At 42.9% G+C, this 21,644-nt stretch overlaps 1 protein-coding gene across 1 annotated transcript in view; it reads right to left on the bottom strand.

Annotated features, from left to right (window-relative positions):
* DNAI3 (dynein axonemal intermediate chain 3) overlaps positions 1–21,644 on the bottom strand; it is a 1,122,635-nt gene that overhangs the window by 9,902 nt on the left and 1,091,089 nt on the right. Inside the window, exon 22 of the mRNA XM_086954055.1 lies at positions 3,128–3,250. Within this exon, the coding sequence (XP_086810181.1) occupies positions 3,128–3,250 (123 nt within the window). The remainder of the gene's footprint in view (positions 1–3,127; positions 3,251–21,644) is intronic.

Raw genomic sequence — 21,644 nt, 5'->3', positions numbered from 1 at the left:
CACCACCAGCAGCACTGGGGCAGCTGGGTACAGAGTGCAGGGGCCCAATGTTAAACAATGGGGCTGAGGGGGCATTCGGTTAGGGACTGCTTACGAGCAGGCCATTCAGGTGTGGGAGCAAAACTCCTAGGTTTAAGGTCAGCACTGCAGGAGCCAATGACCAGCAAAGGAGGTGCACTACCAATGGCACTCTGGCGGCCAGGTGCAGGGTGCAAAATGGATGTCAGGGACCCTCTGCTTTCCAATGGAGACTTTCGGGTTCGGAAAGATGCTGCCGGCTCAGGCAGGGAGACTTCCTGAAGGCAACCACCGGCTGCAGAGGTAAGTTGGAATCTGGGGGGATGCCTGGACACTGTCGCTTTAGCCACCCAAGACCGTGAGACGTCGGGTGCAGGGGTATCTTCTGGAGTTAGGTTTTCTTACCACGTCAGGAGACCCTTCAGGGTGAGGCTGCAGGGAGGTCGGAGATCACCAGATCAGGATTGCTGAGGAGACCTTCTTGGGTATTGGGCCACTTGAACTCGGGCCGTGGGCGTCGGGTGCAGAGTAATGAAGAATCGCGGAGTCGCCAGAATCCGGATACTGGATACAGTCTTCAGTTTGAGCAAGTCCGGGGCACATGGGCGACAGAGTCTAAAGGAAGGTTGCAGGGCAGGTCCTTCGGGCTCTGGGGGTTGCTGGCTGTTGGACTCGCTGGTGGTCTCACTATAAGCAGGGCATAGACAGGACAGGCCAGTATGGCTGGGGCCAAGGCAGTTGGTGTCCTCTTCTCCTTCCTGGGTCAGCACGGCTCTTCTGTCCTTTTTCTTTCTCTCTTGAATCTGAGGATACACAGTTCAGGGTCGCCTCTAAATACTAGATTATGGGGCATTAATGGGGTGTGCAGGTCGGGACCAATGGGTACCTTCCTTGAGGTGGGTACGTCCCCTATTAATCTACCCTCCAGTGGGTGCGGGCATGAGCCGCTTCCTAATTGGCTGAGCCCCTCATCTTCACGATGGAGGGGACTGAAATGTGTGCCTCACCTCGCCTCCCCCAAATGAGGGGTAGGGTTGGCAAAGGTGGGCACACCTCTCTTCCTAGCTTGGATTTCCTGCTGATTCTCCCGCCGAAAGTTGGGGCCAGAACCGGTGGGCACCAGTTGCTGGGGGCAACAAAATGCAGGGTCAGTGTCCAAAGGCGTCAGAAAAGGAGGCACGACACCTCTGCCCAGGATGTGCTTTGTTTCTGGACCCAGAAAGCGGAGGCTCTCTACCAAGGGGTCCAGAAACTTGTGTGAGAGTGGAAAATGGCAGGAAGTCATTCAGGAGCCACACAAGGGCTGGTTGATTTTCAGGGGGCATCTCTAAGATGCCCCCTGGGTGCATTGTACATTGAATCCCACACTGGCATCAATGTGGGTTTAATGTGTTGAGAAGTTTTCTACCAAACTTCCCAGTTTTTAGTAAAGTTATTATGGATCTGTGGAGCTTGTAGGGACCAACTCACAGACCATATACTCTTTATGGCTGTTCTACACTTAACATGTTTAAGAAGGGACTTAGACACTGTAGGGATACAGGGCTCATGCCTCTGTACCCTCACCTTAGAGCTAGTGCACCCTGCTAGAAGGATGACTTATCTAGGCCAAAGGCAGTGAATTGCAGGCATGGCTCACAGGGATGTGTGCATGTTGAATCCTCACTTTTCTCTGCACCAAAACATGAAGCCTGCAGTGGCAGGGTGTGTAGGTTACGGTGCAGGGCCTCTAAGTGTGACACAATAGGTTCTGCAGCCCTTAGAGACCTTCCCATATTCACAGGGCCCTTGGTAACCATACAAAAAGGGGCACTTTCCTACAAACTCGACACACCAAGCGCAACATTTTCTCCAAAAAGGATTTGGCAAAACGTTGGAAAATATCTGTCAAAAAGGGACAGAGGGGTAGCTCTTTCTCTAGATCACTGCTTAATGGTGCGGAAAGAAAAGAACTCACGTCAGCGTGCCTAGGTTGTGCCTATATAGGTGACGCCTACATCACTTCCTGAGCAGACGCCGCTATGCGGAGCTGACCAACATCACCTACTGGCACACAGTGGTATTGCTTGAAAAAAAAACTCCGGATTCAGTCTGATGCCTGGGAAACTCATAGATAAGGAATCTGTGGCAAGATGTCTCTATCAGATCTCTCTCCTTGCAGGCTGTTTTTTGTAGGAACATTAAAGGTCTGTCTTTGTTGCTTCACAGACTATGAATTCCTTTGCTCTTGATGAAACTTTCAATAGGGCTATTGCTGTTGTTGCTAAGAACCACAGTAGGAGAAAGTTCCTCGAGTGCAATATTTTGATCTGTATTTGGTTTCCTAAAAAGCATATTGCCATCAATATTGGAGAACAATTATTTATTTCCCAAATAACATTTATTTTGCAAAGGGTTGTCTTGATTCTTGCACTAGGCTTTCTACCAGCCCTGATATCTGTGGACTGCCAAGCTTGGAATCTGCCAGAAAAATATAAATCCCATTATATCCTATAGGATTTATATTTCAGCGGACGGGATATCCGTCACCGCTGTGATGGAGTAACCAGTACGCCAAGATCGAAATTATTTGCTAATCCTTCTCATTTACAGGCAAATGAGGATGAAGGAGGAAGAAGAAGAGGTCCGGAGGTATACAAGAGCGAATCAAAGTACTTACGATGTGATAGGAAACAACCTCATTAACCCCTTAAATTTAACAGGGAGAATATGGAATGAACCCTAGGATGCCAAGATAGGATCTCTGTTAAAATAGCACTTCCAAAAAAAGGACTAAAGCAGACTGCGTGAAGGAAACCCTGCGCTGGAGAACATAAGAAATTGCACACCTATGCATTCATTATGGGTCTGGTCATTCAAAGAGCCAAAAAGACTCTTATTGAGAGGTATTCCTGAGGAAAGGATTATATCTAAAATTGGTTATGACGATATAAGCACCTGTTTGGCAAACAGATTGAAGTTGTTGACATCACCATCTCACTCACATTCTCATAGCGTTGCATAGTCAAGCGCATAGTGCTCTGCTCGCTCCGGGGCTAGGACTGCGCTGCTTAAATAGGCTATGTCATTATAACTACATATGCAGGTTTCTAACGCAATAGGTACTTACTGACTTCTTCTTCATTGCCTGCGACTCAATGACCTTTTTTTCCATAACTCTGAAGCTCTTACGCTGCTCCAAAAACTCCAAATGCTTGACTTCTCGTTCAAAGTAATGCTCAATAAGAGACAACTGCATAAAACGATAAGAAAGTTGAAGATTAAGCTTTAAATGCAGACCTCTTCTTAATTGATTGAATTACTTCTTCTTAAGTAAACCATGCAAGAGCACTGTGCAAATATTTCCAATAAAGTTTTATTTTCAATGCTAGTTTATCTACGGGTTTCAAACAGACTGTAAAAAACCAATCATTATGTACATGTATACAAATAAATAAAAAATATATATTAGCGTAAATAATCAATATTTGAATGTGACAACTATTTAAAAAAGCGTCCACTTATGCAGCAATCATTTTACCTAACTCATAGTAATACATCATTATATATAAGAGTTCATATTTCCTGATGCAGAAATTACAATAACATGCTATTTTAGCTCATCTCATTTTTGGAAACTGACAAGCATTAAGTTACAGCATGCCTAAAGACCTCCTTGTTAATCCCTCGCCCACCTCCGTGGCCAATTTTAAACAATTTCATCTGGTATTGCATTTCCTCATGACTCAAATAGTTCTTATATGAAGAAATCTCAATCTATTAAAGGATAGAAAGGAGGCCGGTCTAATGTTCCCGACCAGGTTTTCATGAAGACTTTTTTCGAAGCATAAATGATTGTCCGAGATTAGCTAACACGTTTAAAATGTTGAAGAGCGTATTTTATTTATTCGGCTTTGCACCAAATAAGACAGTAGTTCTGCTTACATGAAGTCTAGGGATGTTCAACCACTCTTAACCAAACTAGTACATTTGATAAACTTGCATATAGAAATTCTGCCATCTTGTTTTATATTTCGGTAACACTCTTGCTAGTTGATACTCGCTCTAACTGCAGATTCATCACCTCGGAAATCACACTGGTGTCAGCCTGGATACGAAACACTTCCCTGCAGTAGCATTCATGCACTGATAGTTGTGCTATTGGCCTCCATCCACCCCTAGATGTGATGAGACAGAGGGTCCTATTCCGATTCGGGTCAGAATGGTTCGGATTTCCGGATGGCCTACGACTGTTATCCGGAAATCCTCCAGTACTCCCCCAGTCGCCACTTTACGACCGGGGTAGTACGATGGCAGTTTTTCACTGCCATTTTTTGCCGGTTTGTCCAAAGTGAAAAGGCAGTCGGAAACTGTCTCTGGGGGGCCCCAGCAGGGCCCTCATGGGTGTGAGGACACTGAAGGGCGGCCTGGGGGCACCTATGATGCCTCTCCGTTTATCCCTGCACCCGGTGGCAGGCACACGGTGTGCCGGTCACAGGGTGCAGGGATGAACTGCACCCCTGTATTTCACAATGGAGGCATGCATTGCGCTCGGACTGCATGCTCCCATTGTGAAGCAAACGAGTGCGACCGAACAGGGTTTGGTTGCATCGTACTTGCAGGGCCGTAACCGCCCACAGCAGGTCGGTCGGTTACGGCTCCTGGCCGATGTCTGACGGACTCAGGTCCGTTCAACATCAGAATCGGCCCCAGAGTAGCTTGCAAGCGGATGGCAGTTTAATCGTCAGTTTTCTCATACCCTCAGATGTAGAGCTGTACCAACCCACTGACAAAAATGACAGTTTGGGAAATCTAACATGAAAACTTATTAAGTCCTAAAAGATCACTTGACAGACTGGGGAGGAGGGTGGGCAGTCAAGAATCTGAGTTAAGAACTCTTTTATGAAGGTAACATATTCTTCTTCTGAATACTTCTAACCAGATTCATCATGGTGAGAATCAATATGAAAGCACTACCCCCTCCAAGAAGGTGGGTCTAATGAGTGGAATTTACATCAGAAAGTCCAGCAGAACCAAGAAGGCAAAACTGTCCTCTTGGCAAACTTGAGCGCCAATACAAAAATGCCTAGTCAAAGTATGGAAAGATGATCACAGACACATGGCAGATGTCTAAATCCTAATCCCATGGCATACCACATTTTAATGTCAAGGACAATTCACTGGGACATTGTTTGGCCCTGGACTGCCTTTCCTTTTCTCGCACTGGGGAAACCAACAAACAGTTATCTTTGTAAGAACGTGGATCATTATTTGGTGTGTGTTGTTACCCATCTAAAGGAATGATAACAATAACGTGTCAGAATTAACCCAAAAGCCAATACATTAACCTAAGCTATACACCCTGGTAGCTATAGCACGGTGCATACTGGTTTAATTTAGGCAATGTGTTAAGTATTTACACAGTACCAAAACAGTAATAAAGTCAAAACAACAAAGAATAAAATTCCCAAACCGATTTATACAAATAGAGTAAACGGTTAATAAACAAAATGACACCAAAACACCAAAAATCCAAGAGAGGAACCAAATGAACAAGTTACTTACCTTCGGTAAGAATGTATCTTGTAGAGACATATATTAGTTGTAGATTCCTTACCTTGGCATTTCCCCCAAGTCTAAGTCTGGATCCGGAGATTTTTCAACAGCAGTACACAGTTGCTTTGGTTGGCTCCGCGCCTGTCGTCGGCACCAGGATGATGTTGCTGGACCTATATAGACACCACCCATGCGAGCTGACGTCAGTTCTTAACACACATTTATATGCTAGAAGAGCAGAGCCATGAAAAACACTGACCACTGGTGCATCAAAACTAGGGCCCTTTAGGGGAGTCCCTATACCTAGAAATCAATTCGCAGAAAGGGGAGGACAGGTGGGACAGTAAGGAATCTAAAACTAATATGTGTCTCTACCAGATACATGTTACGTTATGTTATGTTATGTTATGTTATGTTATGTTAAAAAAATTTGGTACCGCGCACATACACCAATTGGTTTCTTGGCGCTCAAAGACCAGTGGATAAGGGCACAAGGGGGTGGGTGCAGGTAGCCATGGGCAAGGCGGAACAGATGTGTTTTCAGGGATTTGCGAAAGGAAGAATAATCGGAGCTGAGCCGGATGGAGAGAGGGAGGGAATTCCAAGTGGACGGGGCAAGAAAGGAGAAACAGGCACCACCGTGCTTCTTGCGTTTAAACCTAGGAGTGATCAGAAGATTGTAAGCAGAGGATCTGAGGTGTCGAGAAGGAACATAGGGGTGCAGGCAGAGGGAGATGAAGACAGGAGCAGAGGCAAAAAGAGATTTGAAAATAGTGCATCCCAGTTTAAAGATGCAGCGTTGCGCAACAGGGAGCCAGTGTAGGGTTTTTAGCAACGGGGTGACATGTTGGTGTCTGGGCTGCTGAAAAATTAATCTGGCTGCCTGGTTTTGCACCAGTTGGAGGCGTTGGAGATGGTATGCCGGGATCCCCACGTATAGACAGTTGGCATAGTCTAAACGTGAGGTGACCAGGGCCATGATAACAAGGGTGAGAGCCTCTGGTGATAGGAACCTTCGGATCTTCCCGATTCTGCGGAGATGGTAAAAGCAGGCTGAGGTAACAGCGTTGATGTGCGGCCGCATCGAAAGGTCGCTAGAGATGGTAACACCAAGGCTCTTCACAGAGTTAACTGGGCAGGGAGGGGGACCAAGGGCAGGGGGCCAGAAATTGGAAGTCAAAGGATGTGGGGGCCCGCCAATCAGGACCAGCTCGGTCTTGCTCGGATTGAGCTTCAGCTGGCTGAAGTTCATCCACTCATAGATGGTAAGCATTGTGGTTTGGAAATTAGAGCAGGAAAGAGGAGAGGGGTCGATAGGAAAGATAAGTTGCAGATCATCTGCATAGTTAAAAGTGGTAACAGAAGAATGACGAAGAGAGACAAGGAGGGGCTGCATATAAAGATTAAACAAGAGAGGGGACAAGGCAGAACCCTGGGGAACACCACAGGAAAGTGAAATACGAGGAGCAGAAAAGGACGACAGATGTACCGATTGGGAGCGTAGGTGGAGAAAGGATACAATCCAAGACAGGGCCAGGCCAGAGATGCCAGCATTTCTGACACGGTCGACCAAGATGTCATGGTCGACCGTGTCAAAAGCGGCCGAGAGATCAAGTAACACTAGGGCCTGGGCCATGTTCTTGTCAGCCCCCTGTCTCAGCGTGTCCATAACCGCCACCACCACTGCCTCCGTAGAATGGAACGGTCTAAAACCTGCCTGTTGGTCATCGAGGAAATGAGTTTCCTCGATGAAAGTGCTCAGGCATCGGGTGACGTAGGTTTCCAAGACCTTCCCCAGATAAGGGAGGAGGGAAATAGGTCGGTAGTTGCCCAGGACAGCAGGGTCAGAACCGGGTTTTTTTAAAATAGGTACCACCACAGGGCTTTTAAAAGCGGAGGGGACAGAGCCTGTGGAGAGTGAGCGATTTAGAAGGTCAAGGGGAGGGCTGGGACAGGCCATAAAGGCATCTCTTAGGATTTGAGGAGGGCAACAGTCATTAGGGGAACCGGAGCCAACAGCCTGGAGTAGTGAACGAAAAGTATCCAGGGAGATGGGGGGAATTCATGCAGGGAGTGAGGATTCGGAGAAGGGAGGGCGCTGGCCTGAGACATGGTAGTAGGGGGGATATTGTTTTTGATCATGGAGATTTTATCAGAAAAAAAAGCATTAAGGGAGTCACACAGAGCTTGCGAGGGTTGAGGCTGAGGTGTAACACGGTCAGGTAGGGAGAGTTCAGCTACAATAGAGAAAATTTCTTTTGTTCTGGATGCAGAGTTGATAACTTTCTGAGAATAGTGAGAAGATTTGGCCAAAATAATAGACTTTTTATAGGATTTTAGTAAATCAATATAAATAGATTTTAATGGAGGATCATAGTTACGCCTCCAGCGGCGCTCAGCCTGTCTAAGAAGGAGTTTGTCAGCCTTCAGTTGATCGGTAAACCAGCGCTGAGCGTCGTGAGGACGCTTAGATTTGATAATTTTAACGGGAGCGACCACATCACTGGCTAGAGACAGCCATTGGTCCAAGGTGGCTGCTTGAGAGTTCAAGTCAGGGAGGTCAAGAGGGAGTGTGGAAGTAAGGGTTGAATGAAAAAGGGAAATATCGGCATGCTTCCAATTGCGTGCCGAAAAGTTGGAGGCTAGTGGGGGGCGGGTAGGAACTAATATTTTTAGGGAGAAAGAAATAAAAAAGTGATCGGACCAGGTGCAGGGGTAGACCACAGGAGAGGAGATATCCAAATTGGTGGTCCAAACCTGGTCCAAAGTATGGCCCTTGTTGTGGGTAGCAACAGAGATATGTTGAGAAAAATTTAAGCCAAGTAGCAGATCGGTAAATTCAAGTGAAAGAGAGGATTCAAGGGGGTCTAGTGGCCAATAATTGAAATCGCCAATGATCAAGACCCTGGCAGAGTTGATGGTGAGCTGCGAGATTAGATCGCTGAACAAGGATGGGAAGGAGGGAGGGCATATTGACAGGGGGACGATACACTAAAACACAAATAAAAGAGTGTGTGGGAGAAGTGAATTTCAACGTAAGAATGTCAGAATTTAATATGGGGGTAGTTGTTAAGGTAGTGAATTGTAGATTAGAGCGGATGATGGCGGCAACTCCACCGCCAGGTCTACCAGATGTCCTATTAGAATGAAGAATATAGTAGCCCGAGGGTATGGCGGCCAAGATGTCAGGGTAGGAGCCAGTATGGAGCCAAGTTTCAACGAGGAACAAGCTGTCAATATTGCCACCGTCCAAGAGTTGGAATACATCAAGGTGATGTTTCGGGAGGGAGCGGGTATTGAGATACACTAGAGAGATAGGATGACTACCAGGGGAGCTGGGCTTGATAGATATAGGGGCGGCAGAGTTAAAAGGAGGGGTGGCAGGGGAAGGAGCCTGGGGGATAGTGGGAGGGGAGGAGGAAAAAATGCCATATTTCTGAGTGATAGCAATTATGTGAGGAGCAAGGGGGGCGCAGGGAGGAAAGGAGCGTAGTTCTTGTGAGGAGTAGGTGATGAAACGGGCAGCATGCATAGCTCCGGGCCTCGGTCGGCCGCGGACGGGCGCAGACGGGCTTGACTTGTGCGCGACTTCGGCGCGAAGTCGGCGCTCCCGCTGCGCTCGTCCGCTGCGCTTCCTCCAGACCGTCATTTATGCTGGCCGACGTGAACCACTAGACCGCTCACCTGCACGGTGGAGAGGCAGGGCGGAAGTGGTGCAGAACCAGGAAGTGGCGCTCGTACAGGGACCCTCCGCACAAACGGCACACTGCCGGGGCGGACCGGGGTCAAGAGCAAGGTAAGTAAGTAAGCGTCACAATTAGCAAATAGTGCGGAGGTAAGTAACTTGTTACTTACCGAAGGTAAGTAACTTGTTCATCTGATAGAGACTATTAGTTGTAGATTCCTTACCTTAGAATAGCAAAAACAACCCCAGAGGAGGGTCTGTGAAACAAGATCACACTAGGAAGCCCTGGAGGACCGAACAGGCAAAGTACCCGTCCCTCTGGACTTGGCTGTCCAGGCAGGAGTGTCTGGTAAATTTGTGCAGGGATGCCCACGTCACTGCCTAACAGATATCAAGGACTGAGACGCCACTTGCTAATGCAGTGGATGCAGCTGTTGCTCTAGTGGAGTGAGCATGCAACCCCACAGGAGGGTCCTTCTTTGCCAATTCCGTACATATTTTCATGCAGAGGACAACCCATTGAGAGATGACACATTATTTCACACCCCAACCTTTTTTGGTACCCACATAGCCAAGGAAGAGTTGATCATACAACAGGAAGTCTTTGGTGGGGTCAAGATAAAAAGACAACACACGTTTTGGATTGAGGCGGTGGAGTCTCTCCTCATCCTTGGAGGGATGCAGGGGCACGTAAAAGGTGGGCAGAATGATGGATTGTTCCACATGAAAGGGTGCAACCACTTTTGGGAGGCCCAAGGCTTTCGTTCAAAGCACATGTTTATCTGGATGGACAGAAAGATAAGGAGGCTTGTAAGATAGAGCCTCAAGCTCGCTAATACTGCAAGCAGAGGTGATAGCAATAGGAAAAGCAGTTTTAAGAGTTAGAGGTCTGAGAGAGCAATTTTTAAGAGGCTTGAAGGTATTGATGTGTTTTATCTAGGAACCCGATTCAATATTGTGACCTTATGCCCCTATACGACTGTAATCAATACATATCCCTATAATGGCATAATATTCAGAGCCATATTTTCAGTAAATCGCCTCTGCAGTCCATGACACAGCAGAAGCTACTTCCTTAGATTCCTAGAGAGCACACCGAGTTCTTTTGACACACCAAACCCCCAGCAACCTGGGAAAGCCCCGCTTGCTTTGTTTTGATTTGTAATAGAACTCCTGCGAGCACTGTAAGAACAACCAGTTCTTAGTGACATCTTTATTGACGTCTTATGTCCAAACCTTACGTCAAACTCGGCACCTTTCAGGTATAAATATACCAACGTTGCCTTAAGCAAATACGCGGTGGTGATTGTGGAGCAGAGCAGCTAATCTACTTTCCGAGAGCCCAGCAGAAGCAAGAAGCCCACGGACGCTGCCCCTCCTCTTTGACACACTGAGAAAGACGCTGTCTTTTCTCCTGCTGAGAAAATCCAGCTCTGGCGTTTCCAGCCTACCCTTGCGGGTGACTGGAATATCGAGTCCTGAGAGGGAGATACAAGACCTCCTACATTCTATTCCGAAGGTACAGTGCTGACTAAACCCTTAGAGAGAATTCTTAAACAGATCCTTGGCAACAAAAACCTACTTAACTTAAACTGCTACTTACTTACTCCTTCCCACGTATTAGGCTTAGGTCAGGTACACCGGGGTAGGCGTATTTTAGAAGCACCAGTTGAGTACGTTAGCTTATGTATATATGTATATATATATTTTATCCATTTTAAAGTGTCTTATGGCTAAGAAACCATATCAATGCTTTTACAGTATTATTTCGTAATACTCCTTTTACTGTACGTACTTTACTTTATAGCAAGTCTTGCAATTGTGGCAATTCATTTTTTCTTGCATGAGAAGGAAGACTGCTCAATAAATAATATCTTTTATTGAAAACGCCCGTCTCTCTATTCTCTGCACCCTGGTGAAATTAAATCTGCACAACTGACTGAGTGAAATAGCTGTCTATTGTTTCACACGACTCTAGAGATTGACTCTTATTCTGAGGGAGCAAAGTTGTCATGTTTATGCGGTTGTCGGAAGCTGAATCCCTTCTTGTCTGAGCCAGGTAAGCTGATCACTTCCTATTCAGTCAAGAAAGTTTCCAGTGACCTCTGAGCTAGCTGGCGCAAACCTAAATTAAATCTAACATAGTCAGTAGAGACCTAGAAGACCTCAATCCTACGTCTAAACTGCTGTTTATGTTATTCCAATGCGCAGGGCCTACAGGGAAAATAGGAACTACACTACATGGCGCCCAACGTTTGGTAAGGCGATAAAACTAATGCAAGACGTTAGAGTAACTCAGTCGTGCTTTTTCACACAGACCCTTTCTCCCGTAAATACTCCAATAGACGTCTGGAGTGGGTGAAAGGTTAAAATCCGCCGGAACTTAGTAGGAAGAGATTCCTATGTAGAGTTTTTGGTTTAGTCAACGTTGAAGGATACAGTGTTCCAAAATATTGTGCACCTAATCTTTGTCTCCTTGAAACCTGCTCTGCAAACTTTCATTAAAACAATGTCAAATAACAGCAACAACAACGAAACCGATGAAACCGCAGTAGATACGAATCAACGGGGTTTTGATGTTACAGGGTTTAATGAACCGGGTGCAATTATCATCCCGGCAAACATAAGAAAAACTATAACTTTAAAACTTATAGGAATCGGACTTTCATCACGAGGTGGTACAGTCATTTTCGTGATAGAGGCACACGAGTATCGGCAGACAGAGGTATTCTATTCATGGATAAACTTTCCAGCGGCAAACGCTACAACACACAAATTCCACCGGATGAATATACTCCTTTCGAGGATATTGAAATACCACTAAATTACTAAGAGCACCTGCTCTGGTTTAAAGGCGCCCTAAAACATAATGATCACATCACCAGGCTCGGTCCATTAGGTAGACCAGGAGCAACGTGGCCGGTTCTAGCCAGCTACACACCACATCCAGACAATGATAAAATGTCACGCGAAGAACTTTTAGCACAGCTAAAATTACTGATTAAAATTCACAGACAATTAGTCCAATATATAATGCGGACTGCAACAGTCCAACCTGCTGTTAATATTCCACAGCTGACCCCTCATCAGGGGAACACAAATAAAATTACACCACAGAACATACATTCATGTCTGGGGAAAACACCCTCAAAACGGGAACAAATTCCATTCTGGCTGGCACAGAAAATAACTCAAATAGAGGGTGTATTCCCGAATACTACCCCTATTGAGAAACACAGAATTCTGACTATCTGCCTTCCAATGGGGGTCGCACCACATGTGGACGACTGTGACACTTGGGGCACAGTGTTTGCTTCCATTTACACAAAAAGACATGGTGTTCCGTCCATGGCGGTAATACCAGATGTGCTAAAACAAATTCAGAATGAATACAGTCCAGAACCTGCTTTAACTCTTGGTATGAAATTACTGAAAGACTTCAAGCAGGTCTCGGCTATGGTAGGGTGTTAAAATATCGATAACAAAAATATAGCTGACATAAATATCGTTGCAAAAATATCGTTTACAAAAATATCGACACCCTATACTTAAACAGGTAAGTACATAAATATCGACTCCAAAATATCGTTGTAATTAATATAGATGTAAAAAATATCGACTTTTTAAAATAATTAAAATTACATTAAATAATAAATAAATATAAGTACTATTAACAAAATACATTACATTACTTTTATTTTTTAACTATTTTAAAAAAAATTACTACACTTTTTAATTATAAACTTAATAAATGTGGACATATAAATTAATTTTACACATTACTTTATATAACAACAATAATACATATATATAATTAAAATACCCCTTTACCCAAAAACTGAAAACTGTCCCTGAACCCTAAAAATACCCTTTTACCCAAAAACTGAAAACTGACCCTGAACCCAAAAAATACCCCTTTACCCAAAAACTAAAAACTGACCCTGAACCCTAAAAATACCCCTTTACCCAAAAACAAAAAACTGACCCTGAACCCTAAAAATACCCCTTTACCCAAAAACTGAAAACTGACCCTGAACCCTAAAAATACCCCTTTACCCAAAAACTGAAAACTGACCCTGAACCCAAAAAATACCCCTTTACCCAAAAACTGAAAACTGACCCTGAACCCTAAAAATACCCCTTTACCCAAAAACTGAAAACTGACCCTGAACCCTAAAAATACCCTTTTACCCAAAAACTGAAAACTGACCCTGAACCCAAAAAATACCCCTTTACCCAAAAACTAGAAACTGACCCTGAACCCTAAAAATACCCCTTTACCCAAAAACTGAAAACTGACCCTGAACCCTAAAAATACCCCTTTACCCAAAAACATTTTCACTAAAAAAATCCTGTACACACACCTAAAAATAATTAAAAAATTAACATAATTAATTACATAATTATTATTCAATTAACTAATTGAAATTAATTAACTATTATTTATTACACTATTTATATTCATTTAAAACATTAATTAATGTATTATTTCATTATATTTAAATTACTTCCCACCCTACTCCCCTATAAACCCACAACCCGCTACGGAACTATTAATACTAAATTCAACTGAAAATACATTATTAAATAATAATATACTACTAAAAATACTACTTTGACTAAAAATAATAATTAAAAACACTACATTACTTATAATTATTTAAAAAACGATATTATTGTAAACTATGATTTTGTAAACGATATTTATTACAACTATATTAATGTTAACGATATTACTTACCTGTCTGTCGATATTCTGGTCAGACGATATTTTTGTCATCGATATTTCTTCCTGTAGATATTTTTGCAGCGATATTTATGTTAGTCGATATTTTTACGACGATATTCCTGCTCTGTACCCTCGGCTATATTACTAGCCAACATAAAAGGAGAAGCAGCATCTGTGGCGATCCGCCAAAAATTGAAAGAAACAGATATAACAGATCAACCTATTGAGCTTGCCAGAATCATAGAGAAATGCTATGAAGAACTAGGTAGAGATAGTTTGGGTGGGAAACCAGTTAAACCCCCAACTACTTGAAAATCCTGAAAAATTATTTATTAAAAATAATCTAAACACTCCTAAAAAGAGCTGGGATGGAAATAAACAATCCACTCCCAAAGAAAAAGGTTTCCAGTCCAGAGGAAGGTCCCCTCGGCGGAGAGAAAGAATTCCGAATCAAGAACACCAGTCTCCCCGAAGGGAGCCCTCTGAAAAAAGATACAACCTTAGAAATAGGGATAATTTGAAAAAACCTGATAGATATCAAGATATTGATACACGTCCCTCTCGATCTTTTTCGCAGAAATCGGAAAGAAGAGGACGGTCAGAACAAAGGGAAGAGCACGCCAAGTCCAAAGACAAGGAACCTGCTCAAAGTAAAAAATTACAATTTCCAAGAAAGAAGGTAGCCAGTATTAAAGTAATCAAACATGCCGAGAATACTGAGGACACAGCTGAAAAACGGAGAGTGGGCACAGACAATGCTAGACAGCGCAGCAGAAATCAGCATAGCTCGCAAGATCCTGATGAATCATCTTGAGACAGTGGACACGAATGAATACATTCAAGTGGAAACTGCAGATACCAGAGTTAGCGAACCTCATAAAATATACAAAATAACATTGTGTATAGAGGGAGATAAGACTAGGAAAATAAGGGGTCTGTTTTGGGATAACCTCTCAAAAGGCTATGACATCCTGTTAGCTGAGAAAGATTGGCCCCCAGAGTTTGTCAGGGAGTGCCCTCATGGCGAATAAATGATTATGCCTGCCTTCTCAAATCATATTCCAATTCACACTAAATATATATATATGCAAGAAAATGGGCAGTAGCTCAAGCACCTGCACTATGTAAGAATCATGTAGGATGGGATGAGGACTCTCCTCCTCACAAAATCCAGTTAAAATGTCAACCTACTGCACAAAGGCAGTACCCAATTAAGCAAGAAGCTAAAAAACAAGTCAGGTAGATCTTAGATCAACTTGAATACCAAGGGGTGATCGAAACATGCACCTCTCAAATGAACAATCCTTTGTTTCCTGTCTCCAAACCAGACAATTCATATCGTCTAGTCTTGGACTACAGACACCTTAACTCATGTTGCAAAACATTTGCTGTACAAAATTGGCACAGTGCGGCACTAATGAATAACATAGTTCGCAAAAAATACAAAACAACATTAGACATTTCTAATGGGTTCTTTTGTCAAAATATTGCACCAGAAAGCAGGTACTTGAACGCTTTCTCAATAATGGGGTCACAGAACAATTTCTGTAGGCTCCCACGGGGATTCTAGAACAACCCAGGATTATTCTCAGCCAGAGTAACAGAGTTACTACAAATGTATGATGATGAGGCATTATCTTATGTCGATGACATTTATCTCACAGACGACGACTTGGATACTCACTTGAAAAGAGTGAACACCATAATACTTGGGTTCGCAGCAGAGGGTTACAAATTCAACTTTAAAAAGTCACGAATTGCCCATCTAACTGTCTTATTTTTAGGATACGAATTATCAAGTGAAGGAAAAAGCCTAGCAGACAACTTCTTAGAGAAGTGCGCTGTACTCCAAGCACCGAAAACGCTGAAGAACTTACAATCGATTCTAGGCTTCCTGAATTTCGGAAGAACTTACATTCTAAACTATGCAGAGAGGGTTGAACCTCTCTACGAATTAATAAAACCTGATTTTAAACCAATCAACTGGACTCAAAAACACACAGAAATTTTGAGATCACTGTAAACAGACATGTTAGCAAAAACAAAATTAGAAACATGTGACAATACACGCAACCTTGTAATCCGGGTCATCCCAGGAAGATGCGGATTCACGTTCCTGACCTCTAATGAGGGAGAAACGGTACCAATAGCTTACAAATCACACTTGTACACAAAAGAAGAAAAAACATTCAGTCTTACAGAAAATACTGTAAAGGCAGTTCAAACTGCTGTAGCAAGAGAACGAGCCCTAGCCCAAGGCAAAAGAATAACTGTTTTCACAGCAGAATCAGCCTTCGAGGCGCTATTCAGCTCAGGAAATCTAAAAACAGTGGCACTAGATCCAAAATGGATACAGTGGGAAAATTCTCTTAATACAGAGAAAGTGAGATACTATTATGTCCCGAACATGAAAAAATTTAATGATTTGAAATATGAAGAAGAATATCCTCTGCCAATCGAAATTCTGCCTCTCCAACAGTACTCTTGTATAATCTATATAGACAGATTTGTACAGCACAACAATGTAGATGATAAATCCTACAATGCAGCCTGCGCGATTGTTAAAGGTCGATGGCTATGCAGTAAATTCAGACCGAAAATTACAAAAACTGAATCACTGAGAAACTGTTCGGCTCAGTGAGCTGAAATCAGATCTTTAAAGATGGCGCTTGAAAATGCAGAACGTGAATTCCCGACACTAATAGTATGCGATTCGCATTTCTGCGTCAAATCTTACAATAATGATTTGCAGAACTGGGTTCAAAATGATTACAAAGATGACACAGGTGCCACAATCAAGCCTAAAATGCTTTGGAAACAGGTAGTTCTTTTAAAGAAAGAACTACAAATGACTCACGTGAATCACACTCTGAGTCATCAATGTGATGGCGTTCACGTTGCAGGGAATTCATTGGCTAATACAGCCACAGCGAAGCAATTAAACCGGCTTCCGTAGCCACAAAAAAGCGTTCAGAAAAATACATAGACGGGGAAACCATGCTGGCGGTAAAAACGTCTTCAAAAGGCAACTGTGCAGCACTACCTGTGAACTATCCACTCAAGTATACATACGTAATTGATGCAAACTCCGTTCCTTTTGCTCGAATCCCTGGAGTGGGGGATAGGGTAATTCCAAACACGAACCAGAGAATCTTATTGATAGCAGACGCACACATGGGTGAAGGTCCAAGGCACAAACAGATGAAGGAATCTCTGACAGAATTACAATCAGAATGCTGGTGGCGGGGGATGAGCCTGCAACATTATAGATTTGCGAAGAGCTGTCCAGACTGCAACAGAGACCGCAGTAACGAGCCAACCGAAGTAATGCCATGGCCATTTCTGTAGGTAGCAGAAGGCTATCTATATATGAAATCCAGCGTCCTATTAATTACTTTTAAGACTATATTCACTTAAAAAATGTGGCCCCAGCGCTCGGCTGACGCCAGAACTGTTATAAAAGATTTGCGAGTCTTTATCGGCACATACGCAATTGCCATGCTTCATTCTGATCAGGGTTCTGCTTTTAGCTCTCGAGCTTATAAGGAGGCCATGACCAGCATGGGCATTGGGTTGCGATTCTCTTGTCCCTTCCATCCTGAGGGAAACGGGGTTGTGGAAAGAAAAAACCAAGACATAAAGCAATCTATAACGGCAAAGGTATTAGGTTCGGGTGATGGGTGGGTCTAGCATTTAACAAGTCTCCAACGTAGTCTAAATAACTTGCCAAGAAATTCTCTAAAAGGTTTCAGCCTGTACGAACTATTGTTCGGAACTAGAATGTATGTTCAGGACTTAGATAGTCATGCTTCAGTGGTAAAAGATAAGAAAATATGCTTTGACATCAAAGATCGTTTGGCTTTTTTACAGGACTTAAATGAAACAAGAAAAGCCCTGAGCAACATGAAGTTAAAACAGCAGCCAACAACCACTGAAGACACACCGCCTGTCCCAGCAAGACCAGTCTGGACTCCAAAGATTGGGGATCTGGTCAGAGAGAAAATAGCAGTGAAGAAGAAATTTGGGCCTTCTTACAGAAAAGCAGTACCTGTCTTAGCAATCAACGGAACAAGATCAGTTGTACTACCGCCCCTTGCTGGTAAAAAGGAGAACCGAGTTGTATCCATCCACCTGGTAAAACCACAATCATGTGGCCGATAATAAGTAGTAGGCCCAGTGGACTCCCAAGAAAAAGCAGAATACCAAAATTTGCTACAATCCAAGAGGTTCAGACTGAAAGACTAATCACATTTGAAAATCCAACAGTGAATAGAAAAGGTCTATGCAACAACAATGACATGGAACTTGTGCCTCTTGAAACCCAAATTGAAACAGTTCATCATGAAACACCAGTCTACAATGATGTAGCATCAGAATGTGCTAATGAAAGGAAAATTGAAAAAACAATTCCACCAATTAACAGAACTGCATCTGGCTACTTCCTCAATTTCGATAACTTTTCTGAAGATCAAAGCGAGCCTGAAATAAAGCCAGCAAAAAAGACTTTTAAAGACAAAGCAACAGAACTCTTTCATCAACTCAAAGAAACCTATCTTATTTCTCCATGGTTAGAATTTTGGATTGTGCTAGGGGTATTTTTCCTCCTGCTTTGGCACATCATGGTAATTTGTTTGGGAAAATTCATTGAGGGAAAATACAGTACACTGGACACAGCGGGCCCGATTCACAGAACTAACTTAAGACAAAATCCTAACTTCTGTGAATACCAAAAGTAGTAAGTTTAGGATTTTGTCTTAAGTTAGTCCTGTGAATCGGGCCCAGCAAGTCAGAACATCAACTTAGTTCTGAAGCCACACAAGTCATCTCACGTCGAGAAAAGAGAACTATCATCAGTGAATGTCACAGCCATTCCAATACCCGGCGGGGTAGTTTGGGACAAAACAGATTACAAAATACATGGACCGGTCGAACTCTTAAAATATCCTCATCAGTTTAAGGTTTCATTAAGTGACTTTGTAAAACCAAGTACATTCTCTGATGATTGGGACTTTGAAAGCATAAATAATATGATGTCAGATTCAGTTATGTCAGCAAAATTTACAGAACATGATTATTTGCAAGGTTCATCGAATTATGAACAGTTGTATTGCTATACCCATTATGCAGACCACTATTTACATAAATCTGCTCAACCTAGAAATGTTTTTAAATATAATCAATGGGAACATTGTGCAACTCCACCTAAAAGCAGTTCAAAAACATTCTATGAGAAATTCCAATACTTCTCAGGGTTTAACACAAGTGATGCAGAAACATTTTATTATAAACTGTTAGATAAAACAGAGACAAAAACTATGCTGACAAATACTAAATTGATATATTCAGAAGCATTTTATGAAAAAATGATTACATTTGGGTTTGATTTCTGGAGAAACAACATTGAAACAAAAACCATCTGGGGTACAAAAGATTGGCAGGTACAAGGCCTAGAAGCATTATTTCAAGCCTGCATGATCCCAGAACAAATAATGTTCTTGAATGACACCATTCAACAAACTACCTGTTTTGGCCTAGCCACAATCAAAGACTTAAACAAACCGTCTATTCCAAAGCCAATACCTGATAACACAACCACAGATATTGAGATAGACGTATCATAAATTCTACATCAAAATAGAACACATTCTGATTGGAAAAAGTGGTTAATCTGGCCAACAGACACAAATAAATGTCAAGATAGATTCCTGAACAAAATACAGGGGTAAAAATGACCGGACCATACCCTAGATACTCCCAGAGACAACATCCAGGGATTGTAACAACATACAGTGTAGGGAAACTATGCCTTGAATGGCTACAAACATCCACACGTGCAGAAATTAAGCAACACTTGTCTTTACTTAAAGATGGTGCTGACTTGCGCGATTTCATAATGTGACCACGCAAACAGCGTCAAAAACGTTTCATAGCGGCCAGTATATACGCTGCTTACAACGAGGCATGGAAAGTGACTCAAATTGAGACAGCAAAGAAAATACGAGAAATTGATCGTATTAATTTGGAAAAATCACTTTCTGTTGTGGACAACGGGTTAATGACTCTGTCCTCCAGAATATATTCACTGGACAGTATTGTATCATCTGCTATAGATATAATAGATCATGACTTGCTAATGTTACAACATGGTCAGTCCCAATTGCGTTCTATTGTACAGCTAGGCTGGACGTTGCAAAACCTGCGTTCAGGCTATGTGCCTTGGCGTTTAATCAACACAATGTCATTGTTCTCTATCTCTAACCTTACTGATAAACAAATCAGTTTGGCACAGAAAGGAGCAGACTATACGATTTTGAGCATTGAAAAACTTGAGAGATTACCATTGACAATGTCAGAAAGACCTGTCATTGAATGGATAATACACGGGATTATCACAATTCCGATAACAACTTTCCAATTTAAAAACTGCCAAGAGTATATACCAGCAGGTCAGTATGAAAGGTTGGGTAAAGGGTACATTAAGTCAACATGGAAATTACCTTATACACACACATGTTATAGTGACAAAAACCAGAATGTATTTCTTAGTGGTAATAATTGTAAACAATCACTGAGCGGTATACTTCTGGGTCAGGGTATTAATTTACATGGGGCCTGTGAGGGGACTTCAAATAACCTTTCATGCCACCAGCACGGCACACCTGCAACACAGATAGAGCCATTATTTAGACAACTTTCTAACGGGAGTTACGTTCTAATAACGGACCACAGCTGTTGTGGCATGGTGCCAGGGAAAGCATATCTCTTAAGCGTCAGTTCCATGGTCACTTGCTGTATGCAAGCATTGTATCCTAACGGCCCTGGAGACTCAGAGGCGACGATTTGGCCTCAGTTGAATATCTCTTATATACAAATTGATACTTTAACCAGAATGAAGTCTGCGCTTTTACAGTCAACAGTGCCCATCACGCCATCAAAAGAAACGTATGATCTTCAAGTTGCAAGGACAACAGCAGAGATACATACACTTTTATCAACTAATTGTCCCGTGCATTTCGCAGAAATGCTAAGCCAAATCCAAAATATGTCGGATGCCAGTGGTATCTCGAATGTATTTAAGACAATTTTTTCGGGACTGTTAACACCCTTCGAAGCAGTCCTGGGCATCTTTCCCAATTTTGTCCATTCGGTTTTTGGTGGCCTACCACTACTTTTGGGACTCGTAGCAGGAATCTTATTTTTGACTCTTCTGCTCCGATATAGCTAGCCAAAACGCAGACATGACTCCGGCAAAGATGGAAGAAACGATCCTAGCAATACGCTACCGGGACCGCATAACTCAAGTCCTTGGATTAGCCCGGCTAAGAGATCTGAATATGACCTGGTTTCTTTCATTCAGACCTATATGGCAGAACTGCATCTTACCTGTGCTTCGATGTATGCTATGCGGAGAAGAATGCATGTTAGACACCTGTCTTACACTACAATCAGCAGTACCAATGGATATCGATACTTTGCTAAGTCCAGTAACGGCTCATGCATTGTGTTGTCCCCCGCGGTTACCAATCCTGATGACGGCATTCGTTGAGACTTCTGCACTACGATTAGGTGGTGGCAGTGAAGCAAGGAATGAGAGCAACATCACCCAGGTACGACCTTCTGTGAGCATTGCTGATCCTGAAATCGATGAGAGCAATCATTCTCACGACTGCCCGGTCA

The sequence above is a fragment of the Lissotriton vulgaris genome, chromosome 1_1 (genome assembly GCF_964263255.1).
Source record: "Lissotriton vulgaris chromosome 1_1, aLisVul1.2, whole genome shotgun sequence".
Classification (NCBI taxonomy): domain Eukaryota; kingdom Metazoa; phylum Chordata; class Amphibia; order Caudata; family Salamandridae; genus Lissotriton; species Lissotriton vulgaris.
The sequence above is the reverse complement of the archived record's forward strand: the minus strand, read 5'-3'. Positions and strand labels throughout refer to the sequence as shown.